Here is an 8,900-nt window from a genome sequence, read left to right on the forward strand (position 1 = left end):
GTTGGATGTATATGGTGGGATAGGAGGGGACGACCACAATTTATGTAGTGTTTGGATGAGAGTCACGTAGGGGCGAGGTAAACATCAAAGTAGTTTTTGTGGCGGCGTGATCCCAAAAAATCGAAAGGACGGTGTCGCCCCCGCTCTATCCCGCTTTGATCTCAAACCAAACAACACATCATAAGTTACAGAGTAGAAACAAATTCTACTAATACACAAAATAATTTCTTATATCAACTCCATGGATTTGAGATACACTTATATCTAAACTTTGGAAAATGACGGAATGTCAAATTTCAAGATAAAATAGGTTACTTTATTAAGTGAATTTCAATTCATCTAAAATGAAGAGATCCAAATGCCCTGTTAGTTTAATTGATCTCTGCGCCACAAGTTAAAGAAATTTTGAAGGTCACATCTTTTCAATTCATAGCTTGTGTACTCCATGAAGAACGATGGCAGCGGATTGCTCGCAAATGGCAGGCATGCATGCTGATTGAATGCAGACAAGGAGAGACAACAAAAAGAAATAGGCAAGTGTTCTTCCAAATGATTGGGCATTGCACATACAGTTGTCCCGAAGGACTCAGTTGCTTCACATTATTCACCTTTGGCCCCGCCCCGGACCCCCTTCTCCCGAAAGCCAGGTCATCAGATGCCTCTCCTCCCCTAATTGTTTGTCTCCCAGCTTAAATAAGCATCTGCTGAGTTTCCGATAAAAATTCTGAACTCTAAACCCTCTCTCTTCTTCCCAGGACGTTCCGCCTATAATCTCTTCAAGCTCTTCTTCCGCGCATCCAGCCTTTTCTTATCCACAGGAACTTTGGAAGCCATTGGGCCATCCTTCTTTCGTGCCGCCGCAGCTCCTACAGCAGGATCAGAAACAGTGGGGTTCTGATCCTGCAAACTCGTACCAAATGCTCTGGATGCACTGGAGGTAGATACCGCCGGTGGCATCGATGGTGTGTTCTTGCTAGAGGCAGTACTTGACTTGTCGACATTCAGAGCTGTGGTTGACTCAGATATAGCTCCGGTCTTGGACGTATTCTTAGGTTTAAGGGCATGGATGCCAGTGTATAACCTGCATTATGGAGCACAATGGAACCATCAGCAACATACCTATAAAACAATTATGATCTGCTTTGTCAAATAATTGCTGAGTATTTCTGGCAATAAATAATGACCAAAAAGAGGATATCTCTGAGCAATCCAAGTCACTAATGTAAGTCCAAGGGCTGACCTTGCATGTCGTGCATATTCCTCATAATTTTCAAGTAACATCTTCCCAGCTTGTTCATTAAGTGCAGATTCAGGAAATGGTTCAATCAGAAGGCATCTCACAACCTACAAGGCATGCCAACAAACAACTCAATATGTTTCGACCATGTTGGACAGCAACTGCAACATACAAAGAAATTTTGCAGTACTATGTAATTGTTTACAAAGAAATTTTGCAGTACTACGAATAAAACAATGGACTGCTTTATGTGTGACCAACACCAATCTTACCAGAAGAACATGTCTTAATCCAAGGCCAGGATTCCAATCCTTCTTCAGTGTGTTTACACATATCTCACCACTAGTAGCTATGTTAGGATGGAAAATTTTAGTCAAGAAGAACCCTGCAAATCAAAGGAAGGACGAAGAGTCAACAGAATTTTGACTGAAGGCTTCACTTCAACAAAGGAGAATTTTGGAAATCTCAGAAGATACCTTTTGGGGGAGATTGAGGGAAATCGCGTGACAATAATAGCTTCATCCTGAATACTCCGTTCTCATATGGAGTTCCAGCTGCACCATGTCCAGATTAAAATTTTAAGACGTACTATTAGGAAGTAGTGAAAAAGGAAACTATTAACAATTCATGTTCATATCATATATGCACTCCCAGAAGGAAAAGGCTCAAATGATGCATGAGAAAGAAGAAAGTCATGGAATGGCAAAAGACACCAGCGTATGCAAAAGTAGGTACACTACATAAGGCACGCAAATTTAATAGAGGAAGGCCAAAAATATTTGCACAGTAAACCAAAGCATCATGATAGAATATTACCAGGGCCTTCAATGTCAGCAAAAATAGTAGTGAAGTCATCATCATTGACAATCACATTAATCCCTTCTGGAGGTGACTCATCAAGGTTCTTCAGTTCTTTAGCCAATTGCTTGATGACATTTGGCGGGAGGTTCTCATTAGTTGCCTTCAGTGTCACAGACAATTCATGTCATACACTACTGGTGAGTTGTAATGGATCTCTTTCACAGCACAGAAAATCCTAAAAAATGATAATTTGAAACGCTCACCATGGAAGCAATGGTAGCAGACAGTTTCACCCCCGCCTTATTACTTCAATTAGAACTAGTGTTGTACCACAATATCACTCCTTGCAGTTGCCAACTCCGTGGCACCGTAAGAACCTACAGAAACCATTATACCAGCATTTCAAGTATGGCACTTAACTGAGGTAAGCACAACACCTATGTAATTAAAATTTCTTTGATCCACACAAGCCCAAGTTAATACCTAAACAACCAAGGACAAAAGAAGAAAATTCTGCAAAATTGGACTCCCTGTAGATAATTCTTGGGTTTTTATGAGGAAAAAAGGCTCCATATATTGGGACTCCCTCACCCCAGCCTTTCTTGGTCACCAGAGCTGGAGAGCCACAATGCTCCCAATCCAGCGCTGCCATGTCCAAATAGCGCACATATTGCAATTTCTCATCGTTTCCCCCGCATGTTGCTCACACTTCTTCCTATCTCCTAAGCGCGCTGAGCTTTTGCAGAAGTTCTACAATGGCACCACACTCGCACGCTCCGAAACCCTAAACCGTAAACCGAAACGACCGTTGCGCCCACCCCAACCTAATTTCCCACTGGCAGCTATGGCTTGCCAGTGGGACTGAATTCTGTCATGGAGATCAAGTCCCCTTGCGTGGATGGATTCCAGCCATCGAGAATGACTCCTCCCCTAGGCTGAAAGTAGCACAGTCTGAAACAGAAACTGAAAGCAACCTAATAAGCCCTGAAACGCTCCTTATTGATTAAGCAAACTAGCAGGCTATCACAGCTCAGTTATACAAGAATTCAGTTGCTACAAATACTGGCCATGATTAGGCGATTCCAGATTTTAAAATTTAATAATATGTATTTGTTGTACTTCTTGAGTGCCATTAGACAGATAATGATGTTTGCTGTACTGATCCTATTAGTTTGGATTTAATGAAATTTGTGTGCAAACTACACCATTGCTTCCTGTAGCACTTTTGAAATGTCAGTTTTCAGAGCAGCAACAACTCTGCTGCAACATGTTTCAGAACTTCAGTTCAGAGATTCAGCCAGGGTTCATCTTTTCAGTTTTATTTGTGAATATCACCAAAGTGTTGCTACCTAAAGTCCTGAATTGAGTTCTTCCAGGGATTGTCTATATGAATGAACTGTAATAGAAGTAGAATTACTTGTGGAAATTTTTGTTGCCTGAAAGAGAGCTTAAAATCATGCCAACACTAAATGAAGGAACCTAGTGATTGTACATGCGCAGAGCAGTCACACTCTTCAAATAATGTACTTCTCAAAACATTACTGCCAAACTAAATAATGAACTGTGAACAAAGTACATAGAAACTGTTTTCAAGTATGAGAACAATAGTTATGAAATAATGTATTCTATGCGATGGGTAACTGGTGTCCACGGTGGCTGAAGGCAAGAATGACACAGGAACCATCCCTACAAAATAGTACCATGGCACTTCTAAAAGATGGAGAATGGAATAAATTGTGGATTTTCTGTGGGAGGGTCTTTGTTTGGTAGACCATTTTTTTAGAGAAACTAAAAATCATGGTTTTGGGGTATCTCCATTGAAGTTGCTCTTATGTTCCACAATAGTAATTCAATGCGGCTGAGAAATGAAAAGGCGCATTCAGTTACAGCTGCAAGCAGCCATTACTGCCTCATATCCACATCTTCAATAAATTGCCCCCCAACGAAGCATTTTGTCAAGAACGTGCAATGGAAAGTTTGGCCCTAGATACAATACACTCCTAATCACATGCTACCACAATTATGTTAATCTAGTAATGAGCCACTTCCACAAGCCAACGTGGTGAATAATACCATGACCATAACAAGATGAGACACTACTATGCGCACTAAAAAGCGCAAGTGTCCCCTCATTCTTTACATCCAGAAGCGAGGAGTGGGCACATGCACCAGCCTGAGCCACACAAACCCTTGCCTGGCCATCTAGGTTCCGCAGTGTGCTGGAACATGGGACTATCTAGGAATTCAGAAATGTTTCTGCCCGGAAATTAGGTTTGAGGAAATGCGAGACCAATCGATCGACCAAACAATCAACGCTCATTTACAGTAGCGAAACACCGTGCGGTTGGATCTGAAACCGGCTGGACATTCGCTCTACGCTGAGCTTGAGAAATCGACCGGTCGCCAACTCCGCCCTGGTCCCAGGAGGCCGCTCGCTCGCGGTCGCGCGTGGCCTCTACCGGACCTCACCCCGGAGGGCCCTGGCAGGGGACGAGGCCCACACACTACGATGGCAAAGATTGATGGAAAAAGAAGTAGTGAGGACGACTGCAGGCGGGGCGCTTACCTCAGGCGATGGGCGGACCGGCAGGAGAGCGGGCGAACAAGAAACTGAGACGTGCGGCGGCAGGGAAGTCTAGGGCGACGAGATGGGACTGCTTCCAGGCTGCCACCGCTGCTGCCGCCGCTTGAGTGGTGCTCGGACGGGGGAGGAAGCGGAACCCTAGGCGGGGAGGGAGGAGGATTTCAATTTGGGAGGTGAGGAGGACAAGAGGCGGCCGGAAGGGAAGGAAGGGGAGGGGAGGAAGTAGTTGCGAGCTTTGATGAGAACCAACTGCTGTCTGAAAGCGGAGCGGTGCATGATAGGGACGAGAGATCCGACCGTTGAGTCCGGGCGGGCCCCAGACCCGGTGCGGCGCGGATGGCGCAGGCCCACGTGGGCGCCCGTGCACCGACGCGCCTGCCGTTTGGGTTTGGTACTTTGCGTCGTAGCCGTTGGGGAACGAATCTGCGTTCACTTGTCCGTCGTGGGGGGCCTCGCAAGTCGCAAGGCCTGCAAAATTGAAATGACGAAGAGCGATCTAGCGCTGACCCTGACCGTAGCCTGAATTTTTCTTTTTTTCTGAATGAAAGAGGGAATCTGAACCTATGATATTAGAAACTCCTAAAATTTTATCCTATATTTTTATAGCCCTGTCTAGCGCATAGTGAATATAAGAAAAAAAATCTCTAATCATCTATGTACAGTTTTCCTGCTTTAGCATGTCGTGGCTTTAATTTTGTTGCAATTATCTAGGAAAGTAAAAGAGATACAGAAACAGTAAAATGAGTTTTTATTGTTCTCTAGATAATTTTGAAGGACCTCTACAATCATTGCAAAGAATAAATGTCAACAATTGTATTCTTTCGTCATATGATTCTCTAGACTTGAACTAATTGATGGAATTTTATGTGCCATTTTTTATGCATCATCATATCCCAAAATGATTGCATCTGGGTATTTCGATGTCCCAATGTCAGTAATTGAGTGCACTGTTGATATGGGATGTGAAAGTTGAACCTCCATAGGGTTGAGTTGCATTTACTGGGTTAGAAGATTTTGTTCTTCTATTTTCTTTGCTAGATAGAAGCTGCATCCGTGGAAATAATTGTATTTCTCTCCCTCTTACTTGTGACTTGAGTAGTTTTATTTGATACCTCTGCTCTTTTCGACACATTTCTCGTGAAATTGTAGGATTTTGTAACAGCCTTATAATTAGTAAATGCATATGACATGTTGTTTGTAGTGTGTTGCAAATTAATGAGTTTCTGAACTTGAAGTTCCGTTTCTAGAGTATGTGGATCAGGGATGGAGATGTCTGTAGCATCCCAATTGATTCCCTAGCAATTTTTGTGGTTTTGAGTTCTCCCGTTAATGCTAACGAACAGATCTTCATTGAAGATACAATATACACACCAAATCATGAGTAGGTCTCCCTATGAGGGACTCTAATGATTTTATGATAGATAGATATTAATATCCCAAAATTTTCCCCAATTCGCAAGAAGGGACCATAATTGTACGATGTATTGAGATCTGTACGTTTGTAATGAAACTAAACTTTCATAGATGGAAAATATTGGGTGGATTTTCATGTACTAGTTGTAATAGGGAGGTTGCATGATATGCAATTGGATGTAATCAAATCAAGTCAACATTGTGTAAGACAGTGTGACCCCAACATATGGTCAACCTCCCCCTAATCCTTGTTGAAGCCACAAGGGCTAACCTCTCAGACAGGTAACACCAAGGATAACCATGAGGCTTCTCCTCGTGCAATTGGTGCTCCAATTATGGTGTAAGTGCAATCAACCTCTTGATGATTTTGCTGATAGAATGACAAAACAAATAAAGCTTCTAATAAGTATGCTTCAAGTATGTACTCAGTTATCGTAAGATCCAATGAAGTACACGAGATCATATTGAATAAAACTTGGAGCATGTAATTCAATAGAATCATGCAGTTCTTTCAATAGAGATTCATTTACCCTACGTGGTTCCAAGCGATCAAGACTTTATTTTTAATTTCATTTGAGTCATAGGAATCGCCATGTTTCTTAGAGGAATTCGCAAAGAGGTAACAATGTTTGCAATTTGCTTAAAAATCTCTACTTCAAAATCTATTTTTGAAACTTGGTCTTTGGACCGTGATGTGCAAAGTTCAACCTTCTAGAGTTCGCTGGTTTGAGATGCTCTCTAGAAAATATTGTTTCAACCATCCCCTAGGGGCGGTTCCCGAGATTGGTCGAGAGATATCTCTAGAAAATACCGATTGAACCGGCCCTCAGGGTCGGTTCAACTAGGATTTTGCTAGGTTGCGCTCTGGTAAAAATTGGCTAAACTAGCCTCTAGGGGTGGTTCAACCAGGGTTAGGGTGGTTGAGGTGCCGGTTCAACTAGGAGTTGAACCGAGATCACCTTTGGAAAATACTGGTTCAATAAGGTTTTCTATGTGGTTCAACTACACTTTGCGCATAAATTTTCAAATGTCAGATCTATGGAGAGCCCCACATATATAGCCCTCATCTCTCTCTCTCTCCGCACTTACGCCATTTACTGTTGACCTAACTCGAGACAAAGGCATTCACTCCTCTCTCTCTCACCCTCACACCCCAACTCTCATCCACTCAAGTTGAATTGAGGATCCCTTGGTGTGAAGTTGAGTTTGTTGGTCTTGAGCATTGATTTCACTCCCCTCTCTCTCCCTTTCTCTAGCTTAAGCTCTTTGCAAACATCAATTTGGGTGGATTTGTTGTCCTTGGAACTATGTGCTCCTAGACGGTTTGAAATCGCTTGAGAATCTCCAAAGTTGTGGACGACCTCAAGAACTTTGTATATTACCTGCTCTCTGAGCATACTTGAGTAAGAAATTATGCCTTGACCTTTGTAGTCGGACAAGGGAGGATTAGGGTTGGAAAAAACCTGGCCTTTTGTAGGCTACTCAACAAGGAAGTAGGGCACATTTGTGGCATAACTTTGTGTGTGTGGATCTTGTGGAGTCACTTCACTCATATCCACTAACTTTATGCCTCGATTATCTTAAGAATATGTTCAATTGAAGCTTCTGTCATCAATCTTGGTGTTAGACTAGAATTTAGTGGCAACTTTGCAGTTGAACCGGTTCAAAGTGGTTCAAGTGCCCCTAGTAGTTGTTGAACTGGCCCGCAATGGTTGAACTAGTATTCTCACTCTGTTTTGAAGTTTTTTATTGAAAATTTTAGGTTTAGCCTATTCACCCCCTCTAGGCTACTTTCATATGGCCTCTCTAGGATGCTCCCTACCATCTCCATAATCAAGTTTCTATCCTAAACACCATGAGCTTCATTCTCTATAGTACACGATGGTGGTCGCACCATAAACACAGTTGTGTGATCTCACAAGACTTACACTTCTCACTGGATAAAACTCAATTAAATGGTGTGTGCAAGCACCAAGGGGTAGAGGTCTATATTCCCCACTTCTAATCACTAAGGAAAACCTAGAGCAAGTGCTAACAATAATGGTCTAACTAACCTAAGAACTTCACAAAGCACTTGTGCTAACCACTGAGTGATTTATTAAGCACTTGGGTATCTAGAGCTACAAGAGATGAGCCCCAACTCTATTGTGATGTTCCTTAGCTCACACACATCACAAATGGCTGCTTTGGGGGTCCTATTTATAGCCTAAGGAGTGAACTAGCAGTTGCAACAACAAATATCCATTATGCACACCGTCGTACAATTGACCGTGGCTGCTATGTCACTATTATATTAGCACTAGCCATTATTGACTATTGGGTACATCCATACCAATTAACTCCTCATTTCCTCTCTGGAACAAATGTTCTTTTAGACTAGTGATGACACCCAAGTTAAGTTTGGGACCTTGATGGTGATATAATATCTAGCAAGGGTGTAGACAAGGGGTGAATAGTAGGACTAGGCAACCGCTTAACCGAATTTTTCGGTTAGGTTTTTTAAGTTCGGTTTTTGAAAAATTGGAACCAAAATTCTGATTTGAAAAACAAAAACTGAATGGTTAACCATATTGTCGGTGTTTCGACCCCGGGGGGTCCCTGGACCGACGAGTAAATTGTCGCTGCGTGCCCCAGCCCAGATGGGTCGGCGCGAGACGGAACACAAAGAGGGGAAGACCGCGGCTTCTTGTTGTCCTGCGCCCAGGGTGGATGCACTTGCAGTAGGGGGTTACAAGCGTTCGCGAGGGAGAGAGAGAGCCTGTCCGTCGGCCCATCCTCCCGCGCGGCCACCTTCCCATACGAGGGCCCTGGACCTTCCTTTTATAGATGTAAGGAGAGGGTCCAGGTGTACAATGGGAGGTGTAG

The 8,900-nt window shown here is 43.0% G+C and overlaps 1 protein-coding gene across 1 annotated transcript; it reads right to left on the reverse strand.

Annotated features, from left to right (window-relative positions):
* Positions 1-468: 468 nt before the first annotated feature.
* Positions 469-4,800, reverse strand: LOC100194137 (uncharacterized). Its single transcript, NM_001139189.1, is given in 7 exon segments — positions 469-1,081; positions 1,241-1,344; positions 1,510-1,622; positions 1,714-1,791; positions 2,054-2,198; positions 2,302-2,415; positions 4,605-4,800. Coding segments are annotated over 6 exon segments (759 nt in total). The 5' UTR covers positions 2,305-2,415; positions 4,605-4,800; the 3' UTR covers positions 469-765.
* Positions 4,801-8,900: the final 4,100 nt, after the last annotated feature.

This window comes from Zea mays, chromosome 9 (genome assembly GCF_902167145.1).
Source record: "Zea mays cultivar B73 chromosome 9, Zm-B73-REFERENCE-NAM-5.0, whole genome shotgun sequence".
NCBI lineage: Eukaryota > Viridiplantae > Streptophyta > Magnoliopsida > Poales > Poaceae > Zea > Zea mays.